Source organism: Nycticebus coucang, chromosome 1 (genome assembly GCF_027406575.1).
Source record: "Nycticebus coucang isolate mNycCou1 chromosome 1, mNycCou1.pri, whole genome shotgun sequence".
NCBI classification, from domain to species: domain Eukaryota; kingdom Metazoa; phylum Chordata; class Mammalia; order Primates; family Lorisidae; genus Nycticebus; species Nycticebus coucang.
In genome coordinates, this window is record NC_069780.1 from 142,069,146 (window position 1) to 142,091,719 (window position 22,574).

General features: G+C 40.6%; 1 protein-coding gene across 2 annotated transcripts in view; it reads left to right on the forward strand.

The window, feature by feature from the left end:
• Positions 1-22,574, forward strand: part of SGTB (small glutamine rich tetratricopeptide repeat co-chaperone beta) — a 45,356-nt gene that overhangs the window by 9,768 nt on the left and 13,014 nt on the right. For both annotated transcript variants that reach the window (XM_053589776.1, XM_053589781.1), the window contains exons 4-6: positions 4,260-4,329; positions 8,698-8,797; positions 20,057-20,161. In XM_053589776.1, the coding sequence (XP_053445751.1) occupies positions 4,260-4,329; positions 8,698-8,797; positions 20,057-20,161 (275 nt within the window). The remainder of the gene's footprint in view (positions 1-4,259; positions 4,330-8,697; positions 8,798-20,056; positions 20,162-22,574) is intronic.

The following is a 22,574-nucleotide window of genomic DNA, read 5'->3' on the forward strand; positions in this document are numbered from 1 at the left end:
CTGTTGGGCTCAAGCGATTCTCTTGCCTCAGCCTCAAGAGTAGCTGGGACTACAGGTGCCCACCACAATGATTGGCTATTTTTTTAGAGACGCGATCTCGCTCTGGCTCAGACTGGTCTTGAACATGTGAGCTCAGGCAATCCACCCACCTCGGTCTCCCAGAGTGCTGGGATTACAGGCATAAGCCACCATGCCTGGCCAAACATGCTTAAGATATTCTTATTAGCGGCTATTCTCATGCTGTTACCTTTTTTTTTGCAGTTTTTGGCCAGGGTTGAGTTTGAACCTGCCACCTCCGGCATATGGGGCTGGCACCCTACTCCTTTGAGCCACAGGCACCGCCCCCCTTACCTTTTTTTATATTTTTAAATTTTTTTTTTTTTGAGACAGAGTCTCACTGTGTCACCCTTAGTAGAGTGCTGTGGTGTCATAGCTCATAGCGACCTCAAACTCTTGGGCTTAAGCGATTCTCTTGCCTCAGCCTCCCAAGTAGTTGGGACTACAGGTGCCCTCCACAATGCCCAACTGTTTTTTTGTTGCAGTTGTCATTGTTGTTTAGCTGGCCTGGGCCGGGTTCGAACCTGCCAGCCTCGGTGCATGTGGGAGAGAGTCTCTCTTTCACCACACATAGAGTGTAGTAGCATCATCATAGCTCACTGCAATCTCAAACTCCAGTGATTCATGCCACAGGCTCTGAGCCCTTCTTTTATATTTAATGATACATATTAGTCAACTTGTATGTCCTTTACAGTATTTGAGTGTTTTTATTTTTACTTTTTTCTTGCATGGCCTGTCAGTGAATCTGAGTATTTTTACATTGCCAGCATCTGACTTGACATTTCCCTGAAACATGGAACACAATTTAAAAACAAAAACTTTGGGCGGCGCCTGTGGCTCAGTCGGTAAGGCGCCGGCCCCATATACCGAGGGTGATGGGTTCAAGCCCGGCCCCGGCCAAACTGCAACCAAAAAATAGCTGGGCGTTGTGGCGGGCGCCTGTAGTCCCAGCTACTCGGGAGGCTGAGGCAAGAGAATCACCTAAGCCCAGGAGTTGGAGGTTGCTGTGAGCTGTGTGAGGCCACGGCACTCTACCGAGGGCCATAAAGTGAGACTCTGTCTCTACAAAAAAAAAAAAGAAAAAAAAAAACTTTTTTTTTTTTTTAATTGAGATGGAATCTCACTGTGTTGCCCAGGCTAGAGTGCCATGGCATCAGCCTACCTCATAACAACCTTAAATTCTTGGGCTCAAGCAATCCCCCTGCCTCAGCCTCCCTAGTAGCTGGGACTACAGGTGCTGACCACCACATCCAACTAATTTTTCTATTTTTAGTAGAGATGTGTTCTTACTCTTGCTCAGGCTGGTCTCAAACTCCTGAGCTCAAGAAATCCTCTTGCCTTGGCCTCTCAGAGTGCTAGGATTACATGTATGAGCCACCATGCTTGGGCTAAAACAAAAATGGTAATTGTCTAGATAGCAACTGTGCAGAAATAGATTTATCTGGGATGAATCATCATTTCTGAGGCAGATTTCATCAAATTTGACCATTGATGTGGCTGTTTAAAAATAGGAAAGAGCTGGGTGCAGTAGCATATGCCTGTAGTTCCAGACATTCTGGAGGCTGATACTGGAAGATCCCTTGAGACCATGGAGTTAAAGACTTGAATGGGGACATAGGTAGATCCCACCTCTTAAAAAAAAAAAAAAGTAGGGAAAGGTCATGGTGTAAAAATAAAGACTGAAACCCATGTTCTGATCCCTGCTCCCAGGGACACAATCTCTGATTTTTTAGCTCTTTCAAGGAAATATAAACCATAAGATTGAAAAATCTTAAGGTTAGTGAGTTAGGTCCCCACAGTGACTTCCCACATGTTTCTTCACTACCTTTCAGTGCCTTGTAGACTCCTTTTGTTTTCTAGCTGTGTATTTGAGCTTTTAGGGGCAAAGCCAAAACAGGTAGTGTGTATGTCAGTCTGGCGTGGACATTGCTGACAATACCACACTCGACTGGGTGTATTGAGACAGCACTTGGATTTGTTCCCTCCTTAGCTACTGTCACCATTGACTTAGAACTGAAGAAATCAGAACTTATTTTTAACCTCTCAGGATGCTCCATTTGGCTTTCATACTCTGTCTGAAGAAAGCTTAGCTTTTATTTTTCTCTTTTGCTGCCTCTCTCTGATTGCATTTAATTGTAAGAAATTTGTTGCTTACTATTTTTAAAATATGGTTATTGAAACTAACTCCTTAGTCTGTCTGCACTAGTGTTATTTATGGTGTCGTAATCCTTTAGTAGTCCTGTTTTACAGCTGTGGCTTCATTCCACTTGTGGTTTGTTAACAGAGTATGGTAGAAAAAGTCTAACAGGTATCTGAAACAGTGTCAAGACTGTTATAATTAAAGAAATTATTTCTCTCACCAGTGTACTTCCTTGTTATATTGGTCACTTCATTTTTGGGATGCTGCTTTTCTATTGTTCCCCCAATTAAGTTTATATACTCAATGGATCCACTTCCTTTATTTAAAGTAGGTAACACTTGCCCCCATACCATGGGCTGCTCAAATTAATTCAATCGTAATGAGAGTTGTTTTTCAAAATATAAAAACTCTGGCAATTTCAGTAAACAATTCAAATCCATGTAGAAGACAGAATGGACTATAATGTATTTTTATATATGCTGTTTTTCTGACCCTCCACAATCACTATTTTGCCCATTTATAGATTGCCTAGGCTTGTTGGAAGATTTATTTATTTATTTATTTATTTTAGAGGCAGAGTCTCACTTTATCGCCCTCAGTAGAGTGCCGTGGCCTCACACAGCTCACAGCAACCTCCAACTCCTGGGCTTAAGCGATTCTCTTGCCTCAGCCTCCCAAGTAGCTGGGACTATAGGCGCCCGCCACAACGCCTGGCTATTTTTTGGTTGCAGTTCGGCCGAGGCTGGGTTTGAACCCGTCACCCTCGTTATATGGGGCCGGCGCCCTACTTACTGAGCCACAGGTGCCACCCTAGGCAATGTCATTTTAAAAAGGTTGTTTGAAAGTAAAAAAAAGTGTATTGTGTTCCCAGTGCCACTCAAGATATTTCTGAATTTTCAATTAGCTTTTCATAAATACCTTTGGTTTGAACCTCATTAGTACACAAGAGGTTTGAAAATGATAGTAGGTACTAAAAAGAGGAATTCTAGTTTTTATATATTTTTTATCTTAGAATAAAATTAACATATGCTTATTATTTTAAAAAATTTGGATAATATGGAAAGATAGAAAGAAGAGACTGGGGCGGCGCCTGTGGCTCAGCGGGTAGGGTGCCGGTCCCATATGCCGGAGGTGGCGGGTTCAAACCCAGCCCCGGCCAAATTAAAAAAAAAAAAAGAAAGAAGAGACTGAAAATTTTACTTCTGGTGTACTTCTTTCCAGTCTTTGTTATTTAATCTGTGTGTGTATGTTTGTGTGAGCATATTTAAATAGTACGATACAAATTTTTTTTTAGTAAACTTTGGTTTTGACTTAGCAGGGTATCTCTTATATAGGACAGTAAACATTTTGTTTCAAAAACTTCACTAGTTGGAGGCGCCTGTGGCTCAGTCAGTATGGCACCGGCCCCATATACTGAGGGTGGCAGGTTCAAACTTGGACCCAGCCGGACTGCAACAAAAAAATAGCCTGGCGTTGAGGCGGGTGCCTGTAGTCCCAGGTACTCCCAAGGCTGAGGCAAGAGAATCGCTTAAGCCCAGGAGTTAGAGGTTGCTGTGAGCTGCGTGATGCCATGGCTCTCTACGGAGGGCCATAAAGTGAGACTCTGTCTCTACAAAAAAAAAAAAAAAAAAAAAAAAACCCAAAAACTTCACTAATACATAATATTTGTTGATCATGCTTTTATTCGGATTTTTTTTTTTCTTTTGCAGTTTTTGGCTGTCTGGGGCTGGGTTTGAACCCGCCCCCTCTAGCATATGGGGCCAGGGCCCTACTCCTTTGAGCCACAGGCACCTCCCTATTTGGATTTTTTATATACTGATTGCATTTTTTGTTTATGATGGGTATGGAGAAAGTACGTTTTAAAAAAATTGATTCACAGCCACCTAGTATCCTCTAGAAAAATTCCATATATTCATATTTCTAATACAAGTAGGTGAGAGGACTTCATGACATGGGATTACATACGATTTAAAATGTGGATAATTTATTATTCCTTTGTAATACCCTAGGATCAGTCTTTCATGCAGCTAAGGGAAGTGCATTAATTTTCATTTAATTTCAGAATGATGTCCTGCCCCTCTCAAACTCAGTGCCTGAAGATGTGGGAAAAGCTGACCAATTAAAAGATGAAGGTGAATATTTCATACAAAAATTACTTATTTAATAAAGCTTTCTGAAACTCTGGAGAAAGTAACTGTCAATCAGTATGATTCTGGTTTGTACTGCCAAGAATGAATTATCATAAATCTAGTGGTGTTTATCAAACAGTATGAATGTGATGAGTGAAAAGCCTCAAGAGATGGGTATGGCTTCAAGAGAAGCCGAGCTCTTGTGAGTAATACTCACAGAACAAATAATTTCATGGCTAATTACTTGTAACTGTATTTGCTAACTGTACTACAGGATCCCAAATTTTTTCTTATGCTTAATCAAAGAGAGGAAAAGAGTTTTCAGTATTATTTTGACTTTCATATATTTAGTGGTTGCTGTTCTTTGAAATTTGTTGATGCGTGTATGTGGTACTTGTTGATTAGCTATCACATTTGCTTACTGCATTACTACGTTTTAGAACAGCTGGCTTTTGAAGCATTTTGGTGTTAATAAGGAAGTCACTGTTGAAGATCCGTGTTCAATTTTTCTGTCATGTCAGCTGCCTTAAGCTATAGCGGACAGCCAGGTCAGACCTATAAGATTTGTACTGCAAAGCTGCTGGGTATAGCCCTAATCTTTAGTAGTGACTGACAGCCAGTAAATTCTCTGTCCTGTGATTATGCAGAAAGTCATTGGGGAATATGGTGTGTTCAAAAGCTAAACGTAGAACTGTTTTCTGGCCTTTTCTTTAGTTCATACCCTGAAGAAGGCAATTGTGTATGTGTGTGTGTGTGTTTTAATTACTTGGTATTTAAAAAGGTAGATGTGGAAAAGAGAATGCTTTTCCTATTCCGTGGGTCTGGTCATCTCTCTAGGTCTATAAATAAACACCTACGTCCTTGTTTGTAACAGCTGCATGATGTTACATGGTACTATTAGGCCATGACTTACTTACCTAGACAGATAATTTTGTAATCCTAAGTAAAACTGACTTCATTGTATTTCTTTTCACTGCTGTGTGATAATCTTCTTACCTTATAAAGTGCTGTGTTTCTAATAAATAGATTGGTCTCAGTTTTCAATATTTTTATATCCTCTAAGAAATGATACCAATTACATGTAAAATAAAGGAGCAACCAGATTCGAGTTACAAGATCCCTCAAAGAATTTAAATTTAAAACCATCCAGATACAAATGCATTTTTCATACATTCATTTCTAACCGGAACAATTTGATCTGATTTTTTTTCCCTGCCCAGATTTTTGTGGAGTGTGAAATCTTCAGTGATGCAGTGTATGCTCTACTAACATTTTACTTTGGGAGCTTTTTTGGTTTAGCTCTAGTAATAATGTTGAGTAAATGGCAAATTGAAATTATTTTTGTCCCTCATGGTTACTCCTCTGTGTGAGGGAACTTTGGGAGATTGCATTATCTGTAGTTTGTTTTTACATAACGAATGTTAGAAAAACGAGGAGTAGGGTGTCTTAACAGGCGAGACTCACTGCAGCAGCGTGGGGAGGCAGAATCACTTGCTGCTTTTTTTTTTTTTAATTTATTTTTTATTTTTTTGTAGAGACAGAGTCTCACTGTACCGCCCTTGGTAGAGTGCCGTGGCGTCACACGGCTCACAGCAACCTCTAAGTCTTGGGCTTACGCGATTCTCTTGCCTCAGCCTCCAGAGCAGCTGGGACTACAGGCGCCCGCCACAACGCCCGGCTATTTTTTTGTTGCAGTTTGGCCAGGGCTGGGTTTGAACCCGCCACCCTCGGTAAATGGGGCTGGCGCCCTACTCACTGAGCCACAGGCGCCGCCCATCACTTACTGCTTTTACCCTTAACTAGAAACTTTGTATTCCTTATTTTCACTAGAACCTGTCACATACATGACAGACATGTATAAAATCAAGGTGATTGTCTTTTGTCCAGATTTTGCTATTTGTGTGAAGACAAATAGCCACTGTAGAGTGTGAAGCATCGGGTTTTTTTCCAGGCTACACGTTCCATTTATTTGATGCGTTTATCTGACTGTGTTAATCAAGGCTGAAAGAACAGTGCTTTCAAATATTTTGCGTACTTTGCTTCTGAAGAGCTGCAGTAAGCATAGAATAAATCAAGCAGAGTTTCTGGATTTCACTCCCCAACAGGTCATAGAATTATAGGTGGATCTCATAGGGCTGTGAGAAATGAGGGAAATAATTTATAGGAGAATACCACAGAGCTATAAAATGTGATACTCATGCTTCATTGTTACATTTGTCTCCTTTTCTCACAGATTTTTGTGTCCTGAATTTTTGTATATTATTTTGTGACTTGAAGCTTTTTATCACTAACTTAAATTATAGCTAACATAGTTAATTGTGGTATACATATACACACACTGTTGTATTTGCACATTTATTTATAGGAAGAGATATACAATAAAGTTTTAATAATAATAACCATAAAGGGGTCATGTCTGTGATCCTAATGCTAGGAGGTCAAGGTGGGAGGATCACTTGAGGCTAAGAGTTCAAGACCAGCCTGGGCAACATAGTAAGACCTCGGCTATAGAAAAAAAATAGGCTGGCTGTGGTGGCACATTCCCGTAGACCTGGCTATTTGGGAGGCTGAAGCAGGAGGATCACTTGCGGTCAGGAGTTTGTGGCTGCAGTGAGCTATGGTTGCCCCACTGTACTACAGCCTCGGTGACAGAGCAAGACTCTGTCTCTAAAAAAATAAGTAAAAAAAAAAAAATCATAAAATCTTACCCAAACAATAAAGCCCAATAGGAACAACAAAATCTCAATATCCTGGATGATTACAATGTTTGACATGGAAATCTATTTAAGTACCTAGGCTAATGTAGTTAACTTTTTGCTTAATCATAAAAAAGTATGTTTTTTTTTTTTGTAGAGACAGAGTCTCACTTTTTTACTGCCCTTGGTAGAGTGCTGTGGCATCACACGGCTCACAGCAGCCTCCAGCTCTTGGGCTTACATGATTCTCCTGCCTCAGCCTCCCGAGCAGCTGGGACTACAGGCGCCCGCCACAACGCCTGGCTATTTTTTTATTGCAGTTTGGCCGGGGCTGGGTTTGAACCCGCCACCCTTGGTATATGGGGACGGCGCCCTACTCACTGAGCCACAGGCGCCGCCCCCATAAAAAAGTATGTTATACTGTCAGTTTCCTTAGAGGCCTTAGATTTCTCTTTTGGTGGGAGGGAAATCTAAATAAATTTTTTTCTCTTAAAAAAATGATTTATTAAGATATAATTCCTATACCATACAATTTACTCCTTTCAAGTGTGCAATTCATTGGTTTCTATTATATTCACAGAATTATGCAGCATCACTGTAATCAATTATGGAACATTTTAAGCCCCCAAAAGAAACTGTTGACAGTCACTGTTTATGTAATTTTTTATTCCCAAATTTGCAGTAGTGTCAATATTATTTTCGATGCTTTTATCTGTCTGACTTTCTTTTAATCTTGTTTTTGTTTCCTGCAAATGTACACTCTTTTCCTCCCATTAAGTAGTTAATGATCTATTGAGAACAAGGTTAATAGGAGAGCTTCTGATTTCCAGAAAGTTGGAAGGAATTATAGAGGCCTTTGTGATGTGAGTCCTTCCCTCCAATGTACTAATACTTTCAATTTTGAATATTGGTTCTTGTAAGTGCACAGGACACTTTTCTTTTTCTTTTAATGGGATACAAAAGATAGTCACTGGAAATCCCTTATTTTGCTGACTCCTGTTAACGTAGCTAAATCATTGCCAGATGTATCTGCAGATACCCTTCCTGAAAATTAGTACTTCGTAGCCTGGCCATGGTATCCGAAATTCTATCTTTCTAGAAATTAATCTTCCCCAAATCCCCTCTTAAAAAGAATCTATCTCTGGAAGGGATAATGCATAAAAGTATTATCTGCCAATAATATGTTATCATGATTAGTTTTACCAGCTTACCCACAGCAGAGTTCCAAGAGCTTGGTATTCAGCAGATGTGTGTTTTGACAGGGAAGGAGTGGAAGACCAGGTCCAGATTGAGATGGTGAGTAGGGAGGGTGTTGCATCTGGAACAGGCGGGGCAGCTCTAAAAGGGAGGAGAGAGATGAAGATGAGGAAGGTGAGAAGAGATTCACTTTTGCCATGAGGTCGTCATCATTGTTGCATTTAATCACTTAAGCCTGGATTTTTAAAGATATACAGACATTAGTTTTATAAGATTTTGCATTGTTAAAATGATTCAAATACACTGTGAGCTAAAGAATATCAATTCTATAGTATAATATAAAATTTATCACCAGTGTGACTGAAAAGTCATGAGGCTAACCTTCATATTATTGTATTTCTATGATTAAAATTTATGTTACACTTCTTATTTTTCCTGTATATTATACTTATTGTCCACATTGGTTACTTTATTTTAGGCAATAACCACATGAAAGAAGAAAATTATGCTGCTGCAGTGGATTGTTACACACAGGCAATAGAGTTGGATCCCAATAATGCGGTTTACTTTTGCAACAGGTAAAGTAGCACTGTTGAGACAGGTTTACAGTTCTTTGTTTTTTTGAGACAGTCTCACTTTATCGGTCTCTGTAGAGTGCAGTGGCGTCACAGCTCACAGCAACTTCCAACTCTTGGGCTTAAGCTATTCTCTTGCCTCAGCCTCCCAAGTAGCTGGGACTACAGGCGCCCGCCACAATGCCCGGCTATTTTTTTTGGTTGCAGTTATCATTGTTGTTTAGCTGGCCCAGGCTGGGTTCCAACCGCCTGCCTGGATGTATGTGACGGAGCCCTACCCACTTGGCTATGGGTGCCGCCAGGTTTACAGATCTTAAACATTTGGGTTGGGGGCGCGCAATGATTTACTTACCTTTTGACGTACTAGTGCACATTAAAGTTGTTTCCATTTTTTTTTCAATTATTATAAAGCTGCAATGAACATCTGTGTTTCTAAAAATTTTTTTCATGCTTCACATTTTCTGGACTTTGGATTTATTCCTGGAAATGCACTAAAAGTAAAAACATTTAAAATACTATTGATGTGGGCGGCGCCTGTGGCTCAAAGGAGTAGGGTGCCGGCCCCATATGCCGGAGGTGGTGGGTTCAAACCCAGCCCCAGCCAGAAACTGCAAAAAAAAAAAAAAAAAAAAATGCTATTGATGTAAAATTGCAAAATTGTCCTAACTTCTATGAAAATATTGTGAAAATTAATTCCCTCCCCTAAGAGTGCATCTGTTTTGGCCAAACCCTTTATCAGCACTAAGTACTGAAGGTATTTATTATTGTTCATTTAATATTATTTTTATATCAATTGCTCCAATTTTATTTAATTTACTGGTGAGGTTGGACATTTTTTAAGTATTAACCTTTTGTGGGTTTTTTCCTCCTAAATTTTCAATGTGTACCTACTATAGGCTGAATGTTTATATCCCCCTTAAATTCTGAGATGAATTTTTATTTTTTATTTATTTATTTATTTTTGAGACAAAGTCTCAAGCTATTACCCTGGGTAGAGTGCTGTGCCGTCGTTGCTCACAGCAACCATGGGGTCAAGCCATCCTTTTGCCTCAGTTTTTCTATTTTTAGTAGAGATGGGGGTCTCACTTTTGCTCAGGCTGGTCTCATACTTGTTAGTTCCAGCAATCCATCCGCCTCAGCCTCCCAGAGTGCTAAGATTACAGGCATGAACTACTGTGCCCGGCCTTGAGATGAATTTTATTTTATTTTTATTTTTATTTTTTTTTTAGAGACAAAGTCTCACTCTGTCACCCTCGGTAGAGTGCTGTGGTGTCATAGCTCACAGCAACCTCCAGCTCTTGGGCTTATGTGATTCTCTTGCCTCAGCCTTCCAAGTAGCTGGGACTACAGGCACCTGCCACAATGCCAGACTATTTTTTGTTGCAGTTTGGCCTGAGCTGGGTTTGAACCCACCACCCTCGCTATATGGGGCTGGCGCCCTACTCACTGAGACACAGGTGCTGCCACTTGAGATGAATTTTAATCATAATCCCCAATGTGATGTTCTTTGGAGGAGAGATCTTTGGGAGGTGATTAGGTCACAAGGACAGAGTGCTCATAAATGGGATTAGAGCCCTTGTAAAACACTCCTGGGCGACACCTGTGGAAACAAAAAACAAAAAACAAAAAAAACACTCTCCTGAGTGCTTCCTTGGTCCTGCCGCGTGAGGACTCAGCCAGAAGGGCACCTGCACCAGGCCTTAGCTTGTTTGATCACAGACTTACTGCTCTTTCTTTCTTGGCTCTGCCCTTTTTTTTTTTTTTTTTTTTGTAGAGACAGAGTCTCACTTTATGGCCCTCGGTAGAGTGCCGTGGCCTCACACAGCTCACAGCAACCTCCAACTCCTCTCCTGAGTGCTTCCTTGGTCCTGCCGCGTGAGGACTCAGCCAGAAGGGCACCTGCACCAGGCCTTAGCTTGTTTGATCGCAGACTTACTGCTCTTTCTTTCTTGGCTCTGCCCTTTTTTTTTTTTTTTTTTTTTGTAGAGACAGAGTCTCACTTTATGGCCCTCAGTAGAGTGCCGTGGCCTCACACAGCTCACAGCAACCTCCAACTCCTGGGCTTAAGCGATTCTCTTGCCTCAGCCTCCCGAGTAGCTGGGACTACAGGCGCCCGCCACAACGCCCGACTATTTTTTGGTTGCAGTTTGGCCGGGGCCGGGTTTGAACCCGCCACCCTCGGTATATGGGGCCGGCGCCTTACCGACTGAGCCACAGGCGCCGCCCCGGCTCTGCCCTTTTTAATAGACATGTGACTTGTCTAGGCTGCTTTTGCCAGGTTCCTTTGTCCCCTTTCTTTTGTCTGGGTTCAACCATGAAGCTGCTGGCAGGAGATTAAAAGGTAAAAGGAATAGAGCAATCTGAGTATTTCTTCTTCCCCCACTTTTCTTCTTCTTCTTTTTTTTTTTTATGTTACAGTGTATATTCAGCAGGTGCTGCTTCTCACCCTTGTCTTCCCACTCCCACTCTAGACATGTGCTGTGGTTCCAGCTTTTGCCACACCACCTTTGGGTTTTGGCCTCTGTACTTTGTCCTTCTGTCAAAGGGTTGGTAATAGGTTCTAATTGTGACTCTCTAGATTCTTTTTCTTTGAGATAGAGTCTCACTGGGTATTCAGCACTTGAAATGTGGCTAGTGGAATTGAGGAACTAAATTATTAATGTCTAAATTCATTTAAAATCAATATAAATAGGCTTGATGCCTGTAGCTCAAGCAGGTAAGGTGCCAGCCACATACATCAGAGCTGAGGAGTTTGAATCCAGCCTGGGCCTGCCAAACAACATAGACAACTACAACAAAAAAATAATTGGGCATTTCGGCGGGCACCTGTAGTCCCAGGTACTTGGGAGGCTGAGGCAAGAGAATCACTTAAGCCCAAGAATTTGAGGTTGCTGTGAGCTGAGACGCCATGGCATTCTACCAAGGACGACATAGTAAGACTCTTTCTCCAAAAAAAAAAAATAATAATAAATAAAGCAAATTGCATGATTAGTACACTTTCCCCCTGAATACTTAGCATTCATATCATTAACTCTAGTTCAGCATTTATGTTTTTTTCTTTTGAGGTAAAATTTGTATATGAGAAAATGCACAAATTGGCTCGGCGCCTGTGGCTCAGGTGGCTAAGGCACCAGCCCATACACCTAAGCTGGCAGGTTCAAATCCAGCCTGGGCCTGTCAAACAGCAATGATGGCCGCAACCAAAAAAAAAAAAATAGCCGGGCGTTGTGGCAGGCGCCTGTGGTCTCAACTACTTGGGAGGCAGAGGCAGGAGAATCGCTTGAGTCCAGGAGTTGGAGGTTGCTGTGAGCTGTGATGTCATAGCACTCTACCCAGGGCGACAGCTTGAGGCTCCGTCTCAGAAAAAAACAAGAAAGAAAGAAAGAAAGAAAATGCACAAATTTTAACTGTACTTTCACTGAGTTTTGACAAATATATACACTCGTGTAAACTAAAACCCTATTCAGAGAACTGAAAATTACATCCAGGAAGTTCCTTTTGTCCCTTTGTAGTCAGTTGCCTGTGACACATACCCGATGCAACCACTGGTTTGTTTTTTTCCACCATATATTGGATTCAGCCCTTTTAGAATTTCATATGAAAGAAATCACATATATTTTTCTGTGTCACACTCCTTTTGCTCTGTATTGGTTTGGACATTCAGCTGTGTTGTTGTATGTATCAGCAGTTCATTCTTTTTTATTGCTCGCTGTACTTTATTGTTTGAATGCATCCTAGGTTGCTTAGCCATTTTCTATTTATGGTCACTTAGGCTGCTTCTAGTTTTCAAAAAACTTTATTTTGGATTTTATCCAGAATTTGTAGTTGGTATTTGTGGAAGGAAGGATTGGATCCTTAAGGAGTTTAACTGGCCATATTGGAAAACTTCATTTTCTCTCTTCACAAAAAGTCACTTTATTAGCCTGTTTCATCAAGCTGGCTGAGAAAAAGAGATGATCCAAATAATTTGAGGAGAATGAATTTCCCACCTTGTGGTTTGATGTTGGAATTTTATTCTCTATCATCAGATGACTATACATATGTTTTGACTTAGCATATGGAATCTCAAAATAAATACACTTTAGTGTCATGAAATGCTATGTCTAGAAATAAATTTTATCAGAAAATTGTTTATTGAGCACAGTAAACTATGTGCTTTTAAGTATGAATGTGAAAAATGGGAGCCTAAATACTGTACTTCATTTTTAATGAGGTTAATGTTCATGAATAGTTCACGTTCACTAGTGCGGTAGTAGAGGAAACTCTTGGCGATATATAAGTTTGCTTTTTGTTCTTTGTTAAACTAAAATCGATAATTGTGCTTCTGTTTTGCATTTAAATAGTATCTCTTTTCTCCTTCTGAAATTTCAGAAATAGAGCATGCTATTTAGTATTAAATAACTAGAAAAGGTTATTTATGTATTTAATACAAATAGTGAATAAAGCTTTAGGATATTTGGGGTTTTTGAAACTTGAGTAATCTCAGTACTCTGTAGTCTTGCCAGCTGTCCTTGCTATTTTTCACTTGATCTTAGCCAAAAGGCCGAGAAGCGATCTTGCTATTTTTCTTAAACACCTGGTTGCTAAGAATTGGAGACTCATAATAGTAGATCTAAATCTTCCTTTTAATATTTATCCTCGTAGTTTTATTACTAATCAAAGTATTTTTCACATATTAAACTTACTAGGATGAAGCAAAATTTACTCTTTATAGAAGTAACTTTTTTATTTGTTAGAAAATGATCAGTTGTCACATTTCTTAAATATGAGACTTTCTTTCCTAGTAATCGTCTTCTATCTTGGCCTTTAAGTGTCCTGTTGGTAGCTAAGGCTCAACTGAGATACATGGGAAGCCTGAGTCCTTCCTTGAAAACCTGTTATGTATTTTCTTTTCTACAGTTTTAACACTTGCCACATGTATAACATTTATGAAGGTTTATTGTGTTTTATCAGACACTTATCATATGTTCTGCCTTACAGGAATTTTTTTGACCATGCACAACCTGAATATTTGTTTTATTTCTTTAGGTGAAGGGCAGTGATTGGGGCTTCTATCTATTTGTATCCCTTATAACACGAAACACTGTGCTTTGAGGAGTTCAGCCAGTTTTTTTTTTTGGATGAGTAGAAGGCTATAAAAGAAACATGAGAAATTCCTAGGCCAGCCATGGTAGCTCTGGCCTATAATCCCAGCACTTTGTTAGGCCAAGGTGGGAGGATTGCTTGAGGACCAGCCTGGTGATGTAGTGAGACTCCCATCTCTATAATAGACTGAAGAAAAATTAGCTGGGAGGCTTAGGCATAAGGATCACAAGCCCAGGAGACTGGGGCTGCAGTGACCTGTGATTATATCACTGAACTCCAGCCTTGGTGACAGAGCAAGACCTCATCTCTCTCTCTTCTTTTTTTCTTTGAGACACACAGTCTCACTCTGCCGCCCTAGGTAGAATGTTATGGCGTCATCATAGCTCACAGCAACCTCAAACTCTTGGGCTCAAGCAATCCTCTTGCCTTAGCCTCCCAAGAAGCTGGTACTATTAGTGCCTGCCATGACACCTGGCTAGGTTTTTCTATTTTTAGTAGAGATGGGATCTCACTATTGCTCAGGCTGGTGTTGAACTCCTGAGCTCAGTCTATCCACCTGCCTCAGCCTCCCAGATTGCTAGGATTACAGGTATGAGCCACTGTGCCAGGCCAAACCTCATCTCTTTAAAAAAAAAAAAAAAGAAAGAAAAAGAAAAAGAAAGAAAGACAAAAGAAAGAGAAAAAGAAAGAAATTTCCAGTGATGTTGAAGCAACTAGCCATTCACACTAACAGTTTTATACACAAAACAACAAATGATTGAGCATAGGTCTAAAACACATCCACTCCTTTTTAATATGAAATGAATAGCAGTTTTCTATGTCTTCTGTCCCTAGAAACACAATGTTCCTGTTTCTTTTGCACAATTTTTAGTGCAGAGTACATTACCTTGGCCATAGTACACATATGCTTCACGGGTGGATGGATGGTTGAATGACTTATGACAGTAACTGGAATAAAATTTAAATGAGGGAGAGTATGATGGGGTGAATGTGCCTGAAAGGCCTCTCAGATGATGAGGAACTTGAGTTGGATTTGAGGAACTAGTAGAATCTGGAGAGGAAGGGGAAAGAGGATGGCATTTTAGGTTGGAGAGAATAGTTTAAAAGGCAAAATCAAGAAATGTCAGGCCATTGTAACAAGGAATGCTAATGACAGCATGTAGCTAGCTGTCTTAGCTCTGAGAAGGGGGAATAGAGACCTTATTATTTTGCATTTTGTTTTCCTCTTCCTCTAGAACAGTTTGTAGTCAGCTACTGGGATTTGAACATGGTTTGTTACTCAACTTGGAGTTGAATCTCAACTCTCCCATTTACTAGCTATGTGACCTTGGGCAGTCACTTCATCTTTCCCAGCCTCAATTTTCTCACTTGTAAAATAAAGATAGTAACTACTTTGAAGGGTGTTTACAATGAGTGATAATATATAGAAAGTCCTTAGCATAGTCAGTCCTAGGCTTATTTAGTATTTATTTCTTTTAGAAACAATGTAAGACTTTTTTAGTTGTAGGAGTAGGTTTTTGCTATAATTTATATATGCATATGAGAAATGCAAGACAGCTTGGTTTTACTGCCTTATTTTATATAAAAGTAGAGCATAATATTCATATTTTTGTTTTAATAAGGTAAAGAAAGCGAGAGTGTCTGAAAATGTGGCGACTGTAGCTGTATTGTTCTACTGAAATTTCATTAGTTATGCCCTGATAACCAGACAGCAGAGGCAGAGAGCGCAGACCACATTGTTATTCTGTTCAGACATTGGCATGTTTGGCTTCATCTCAAAGAAGATTCAAATATAGCCTGGCTCCTCTTTCCTTTCCTGGCCTCCAAGGCTCAGAGGCCTCTCCTCATCCTTTTGTGAGCTGCACAAATCTGCTTTCACCCTAGCTTACAGTTTGTGATCTGAAGCTGTTAAGATTGAAATGCAGCCATCCTTTTTTCTTACGCCCACTCTTCTTTGTGAATCTGATCCTCTGTGCTTCATTCCTTATCTTTACTGTCATTATTTGAAGCCAGAGACCAGGATGTCTTTCTCTATGCTTCCTTTTTCCACGTAACCCTCAGATAGCTGATTTATTCCCTACTCTTTCAGTTAAAGTTCATAACTTTTGCTAACTAGTGCATTTCTGCCTGCACTCCCCACTGCTGTCTTCTGCCAAAAGGCTCTTTCTAAAATGTGTAATTGATCATCTAACTCTTGCTTTCTGTTCACTAGTCCAGATACTTACAGGATCAGATTTAAGCAGTTGTATATTATCACCTTTATCAGATTTACAGAAGTGAGATATCAGTGATAGATCAGGCTACAGGCCTATCTTAGCCTTACTTTCTGGACAAGTTGTTCCCCTACCCCTGAAGTGGCTATGCTTATAATATGTGATAAAATTATTAAAATAAATCTGTCTCTAGGCTGGGCGCAGTGGCTCATGCCTATTATCATAGCACTCTGGAGGCCGAGACTGGTGGATTACCTGAGCTCATGGGTTTGAGACCAGCCCCAGCAAGAGCAAGACGCCACTTCTAAAAAAAAAAAAAAAAAAAAATAGCTGGGCATTGTGGCAGGTGCCTATAGTCCCAGCTACTTGGGAGGCTGAGGCAAGAGAATTTCTTGAGCCCAAGAGTTTGAGGTTGCTGTGAGCTATGACATTATGGCACTTTACTAAGGGTCACAAAGTGAGACTCTGTCTCAAAATAAATAAAATAAAATAAAATAAAATAATCTGTCTTAAGCTGGGCACAGTGGCTTCCTAACACTTTGGGATACCAAGGTTGGAGGATTTTTTGAGGCCAGGAGTTGGAGACCAGCCTGAATAATAGTGAGACTCTGTTCCTACAAAAAAAATTGTTCTTAAAAATTGGCCAGGCCTGGTGGTATACACCTGTAGTCCCAGCTACTTGGGAGGCTGAGGTAGGATAATCATTTGAGCCCAGGAGTTTGAGGTTGTAGTGAGCTAATATGATGCCACTGTACTCTAGCCTTCGCAACAGAGAAGAGACCCTGTAATTTTTTTTTTTTTTTGAGAAGGAGTCTTACTGTGTTGCCCTCTATAGTGTCATGGCATCACAGCGACAGCAACCTCAAACTCTTGGGCTTAAGCAATTCTCTTGTCTCTCAGCCCCTCAAGCAAGAGGGACTATAGGCACCTACCACAACTCCTGTGTTCCAACCCACCAGCTCTGGTGCATGTGGCTGGTGCCCCAACCACTGAGCTATGGGTGCCGAGCCGGGAGACCCTATATTTAAAAAAAAAAAAATCTGGTGGGGCACAATGGCTCAAGCCTATAATCCTAGCACTCTGGGAGGCCAAGGCAGTAGAATCCCATGAGCTCAGGAGTTCAAGACCAGCCTGAGTAAAAGCGAGACCCCACCTGTACTAAAAATAGAAAAAATTAGGTGGACATTGTGGTGGGTACCTAGAGTCCCAGCTAATGGAGACTGAGGCAGGAGGATCACTTGCGCCCAGGAGTCTGAGGTTGCTGTGAACTAGGCTGACTCCACAGTACTCTATCCTGGGCAACAGAGTGAAACTGTCTCAAAACAAAACCAAAAACATATCTGTCTGAAAGCTTAGGCCATTTAACTTCTTTCCTCCCAGTAAATGTTAATTTTTAGAAAGAATTTGGTTTGGTAGTTGTAAAGCCAGGACTATCTTCCTGAGTTAGCAGGATTCAAAGCCTTAATTCACTTTCTGAACTGTTTTCCTTCAAGCAACTCAAACAGAGGACAGCACAGACCTGGGGATTTGAGGTCTCTGAGGTCATTTTGCTGGCTCTATGGACTAAAATTACCCACAAAGGAGAGCTTTCTATAGTGGTAGGAAATGGAGCTTGCACTGAGGCAATACTTTATTTCTTTCCTGTTGTTACTAAGGCACAAAGTTTTCTGAAAGTTCTGTGGCTTAGAAGGCCAACTTGAGCATCATTATGCATTTCCTTGAAACCTACTTTCTGAGTCTGTACGTAATCTTTTCAAGACTGGTCTCTAGAAGGGAGACTTGTACTTGTCTGGAAAGTTGTGCTCCTTATGCAGTAGAACTTTAAAATGTTCTTATTGATCTGGAGTCCTTGCATTAGCTGGGAAAATGTCAGTTACCCAGTGTCACATGTTCATCTGCTTTGTGGAAGCCAGGCTCTGATGAGAATCTCTCAGGATCTTCCTGTTGATCAGAACTAAACTTTTGTTTTCTCTGTCTTTTCCCGTTAGTGGGAAAAGATGTGGTTAATTCTTAGAGAAATTTTGGTAGGTTTATATTCCCAGGTTCAACTTTCAGAATTGGCAGTATAACTTTTAGCTTCTTCTGTCCAGGATTGGTTTTACATAGCACTTACTGTTCATGGGTACCTAACAAATAATTGATCTATTATTATGCACATTCGGTATTTTGTGGAGTACAATAGTAAACTTGATGTGATATAAAAGGTAGTATTAGGGCTGAGTGTGGTGGCTTGTGTGTATAATCCTAGCACTCTGGGAGGCTAAGGTGGGTGGATTGCCTGAGCTCCAGGATGACAATGTGAGATTGTCTCAAAAAAAAAAAAAAAAAAAAAGTGGTATTAGGTAGTCCTGAGCTACGGAGGATGACAACGTGAGATTGTCTCAAAAAAAAAAAAAAAAAAAAAAAAGTGGTATTAGGTAGTCCTGGTCTGTAGTTCCATTGACAGAGGAGATTAGAAGATACACAAGAAATGCTAAGTATCAGGGAGGACCCTAACTGATACTTGAAGATAAATGATGTTTTAATCAGTCCTATTATTTTCATGTGTACTTTTTAGAGTCTAGGACCCTGAAAGAAGTGACCATTGATTAATTTCAAGGAAGAGAAATGTTCACTGGGTGGTTTAACAAAATGTTTTTAGGACAATTAGAACAACAATTGTGGGTAAAGAGAGAAGAATAAAGATAGCAAAGATAAGAGTAGTGCTTCTCAGATTGCAAGAGGAGAGGACCAGGGAGTGAGAGTCTGAAGCACCGTGGGACTTTTGTCTATAGACTCAAGAACATGAAGAGCCTAAGTTAATTTCTGGGCTCACCAGCAATATTTTTCAGAAAGGGTTTCCTTGCCTTTATTAATAGAAAGGGCACCAGGTCTTGGTGTTACAGTGTTTGAGGCAGGGGGCCTGCAGCATAGCATCCTCCTTTGTGGCTGTGAGAAATCTAAGAAGTGGTCACCACACTTGGGCCCTCGTGTCTGATGCAAGAGATGCCTGTTGTCTCCTGGTTGCTGGTACCCACTCGGTTTTCTGAGCATCCACATTCGAGCCGCTTTTCTCCTTTTCTATATCGCCTTTGAGTTAATTCTTCCTAATAATAGAAGCCTTACTGAGCAGAGGTCACAAATGGAGAGATTTCTGTCTATGTAACTGTTCCTTTTTGCTGAGAAACAAGATTATGAGAACTTGTGGAAGACTGAAAGAAGTGAAGTGTAGTCTGCCTCAGAAGTGAATGCACGGGAGGAAGTGCCAGAGGACTGGCATATTACTTGTACGTGAACCCTACCATGAAAGTGACATGTTGACAGCACAGCACTCAGTGTGGTCACTTGGCAGCAATCATGTATTCTTTTTTTTTTTTTGTAGAGACAGAGTCTCACTTTATAGCCCTCGGTAGAGTGCCGTGGCATCTCAGCTCACAGCAACCTCCAACTCCCGGGCTTAGGTGATTCTCTTGCCTCAGCCTCCTGAGTAGCTGGGACTACAGGTGCCTGCCACAATGCCCAGCTATTTTTTTGTTGCAATTTGGCCGGGGCCGGGTTTGAACCCACCACCCTCGATATATGGGGTCGGCGCCCTATTCACTGAGCCACACACGCTGCCTGGTCATATATTCTGTGTGCCTTCCTGGAAGCCCAGATGTCCTTGTTTTTTCATTGTTAAGTTTGGGCAAATTATAATAGAAAGGCAGTAAGGAGGTAGATTGGTGGTATGACTTGTATGTTTGTCTTTTCCGTAGCAAAGCAAACAGTGAGTGGCAGCCTGCGTATTTCTTTTCTTTGGACAGAAGTTTCTAAGCTTTTTTCCTTCCCCTTTGGTTATATAATTAACTTAGTTTGACTTAGAAATTGACTGGGAATGATCTGTAAGTTGGGACAATGAAAATGTGGTTTCATTAGTACCTGAAAATGTAAATTCACACCTTGAAAGCTGCTTGTAATAAAAATCTCTTTTTTTTTTCTCTCTTAGGGCTGCTGCTCAAAGCAAATTAGGTCACTACACAGATGCAATAAAGGATTGTGAAAAAGCAATAGCAATCGATTCCAAGTACAGCAAGGCCTACGGGAGGATGGGGTGAGTTTTGGGAGAGCGTTCATAGTAATACCAAGGAGTATTGAAAATATTGTTCTTAATGGCTTGGTTTTGAATTTCCTGCCTAATATTGCATCCTCTGAACTAATGAGAAGGTAAATAAAACATAAGCGAGGAAATGACTGCAATTTATGTGACTTGGCAGTGAGGTGATTAGTTGTTTGTTGGAGAAAATGTTACAGCCATTTAAGTAGACCATGTCCATGACCACAAAACTCAGATGAGCACTCAGTGTTGGCACAGTACTACTCACTTCCTTTTACGTTTACCTTTGACTCTCTGATGGGACTATTTCACACCTTCTCTCCCTTTAAAATTTCACTTTCCTCTTCATGGTGACTATCAGCTAACGACCTTGCTTTACACTTAATCGAGCAAATACATGCATTTTGAAGAAAAGGTACTCATCTTCCTTGATCGACCAGTCTACCTGCATTTGTATTGATACAGAATGTGTTTTTTCCTGTCGAAATGGAAAGGTTCTTATTTAAGGCTATCACTTTAACTCCGGCTTTAAAATCTCGCTCCTTTTTAGCCTTCTACAGGACTTTAAAATTGTTGTTATCCCTTTTATCTTCCATAACATTAGTTTTTCCATCTCTAATAGATGATAATGACTAGGGTGTGAAAAGGTCATAAAAATTATCATCCACTGGAATCACCTGTTTACCCACTGTTTCACTCCAGCTCCCATTCATCTCACAGTTCTTCCTCTGCGAAGCCCCTTCTAGTTGTCAGCTCTTGCTGTCTCATCTCCATGCTCTCATTCTGTCTTCAGCTCACTGCACTCAGGCTTTTGTGTATGTCCCTGTGGTGGCTAATTTTGCCAACTTGACTGCGCTAAGGGGTGTCCATATAGCTAGTAAGACATTTCTGGGGGTGTCTGTGTGGATGTTTTCAGAAGAGATTAGCATTTGAATCTATAGACTGAGTAAAGAGGAATCTTTCAGGGTATGAATATAACAAATAGAAGGGGGGCCAGGTGCAGTGGCTCATGCCTATAATCTTAGCACTCTGGGAGGCCAAGGTGGGAGAATTGCTTGAGGTCAGGAGTTCAAGACCAGGTGAGCAAGAGTGAGACCCGGTCTCTACTAAAAATAGAAAAAATTAGCTGGCCAGTGTGGCATGTGCCTGTAGTCCCAGCTACTCAGGAGGGTGAGGCAGGAAGATCACTTGAATCCAGGAGTTTGAGGTTGCTGTGAGCTAGGCTGAGGCCATGGCACTCTGGCCTGGGCAACAGAGCGAGACTCTGTCTCAGAAAAAGTTGGAACATCCATCTTCTCCAGCCCTTGGACCTCAGCATGCATGGGCATGGACACAGAGTGAAAAATTTGAGTTTCCTGATGTGCATGATCTCAGTAGTGGTTGAATTAGGCAGTGCTCTTTTTGTTTTCGTTCTTATACAGAAACCGTTTATTTAGTGCTACATTTTTGTATTTTGTGCCTTTTGTTTGTGATTGTACTGTTTACGGTAATCCCTAAATATAGACTAAAATGTTGTTGAGTGTTCCTGAGTGAATGAAGCTGTAATGAGCGTTAAAGAGAAAATACATGTGTGAGATAAGCTTCATTCAAGTATGACTTAGTGCTGTTGGCATGAGTTAAAAGCTAATAAATCAAAAATGTGTATTCAGTAAGGGTTTTTAAAACATAAACATACATAAAACAAGATTATGTATTGGTTGGTTGATGAAACTCTGACCAAAGGCTCGCAGAAAGCTAACCCTATATTTCCCTTATGAACGACTGTTCAGCATTTGCTACTTCAGTCTATGTGGTGACTTTATAGAACATAACTGCTGTGATAGAGAATCAGCAGTGTTACTGAATTTCTTAAGTTTATGTTTGAACTCCATACTGATTTATTTAACTACTTTTCATCTCTGTTTGGATGTTTCACAGGCATTTCAAACTTACCATGTTTCATATAGAACTCTTGCTCGCTTCTTAAATTTTTCCCATCTCAGTAAATTTTACTGTCATTTTTCTACCCAGTGCTCAGGTTAAAAGCCTATGATTCATCTTTGATTCTTCTTATGCCTAGCACAAGTGCTTATAACCTATCAGTCCTATTAATTCTAGTTTCTGTGTATATCGTGAATCCAAGTGTTGATCACTATCTTGCTTATTAATTCCAGTCCAAACTACTTTTCTTCCCTAGACTATTATACTAGCTTCCTAAGTGGTTTTCCTGTCTTCACTCAACTCCTCACCCACGTTGATCCTTTATATAGAAGCCAGAGTGAGCTTTCTAAAGCATATATCAGATCATGTTACTTTTTTTTTCTTTCTTTTAAGAGACAAGGTCTCACTCTTGTCACCCAGGCTGGAGTGCAGTGGCCTGGTCATGTTCACTGTAGCCTCAAAGTCCCAGGCTCAAGTGATCCTCTTGCCT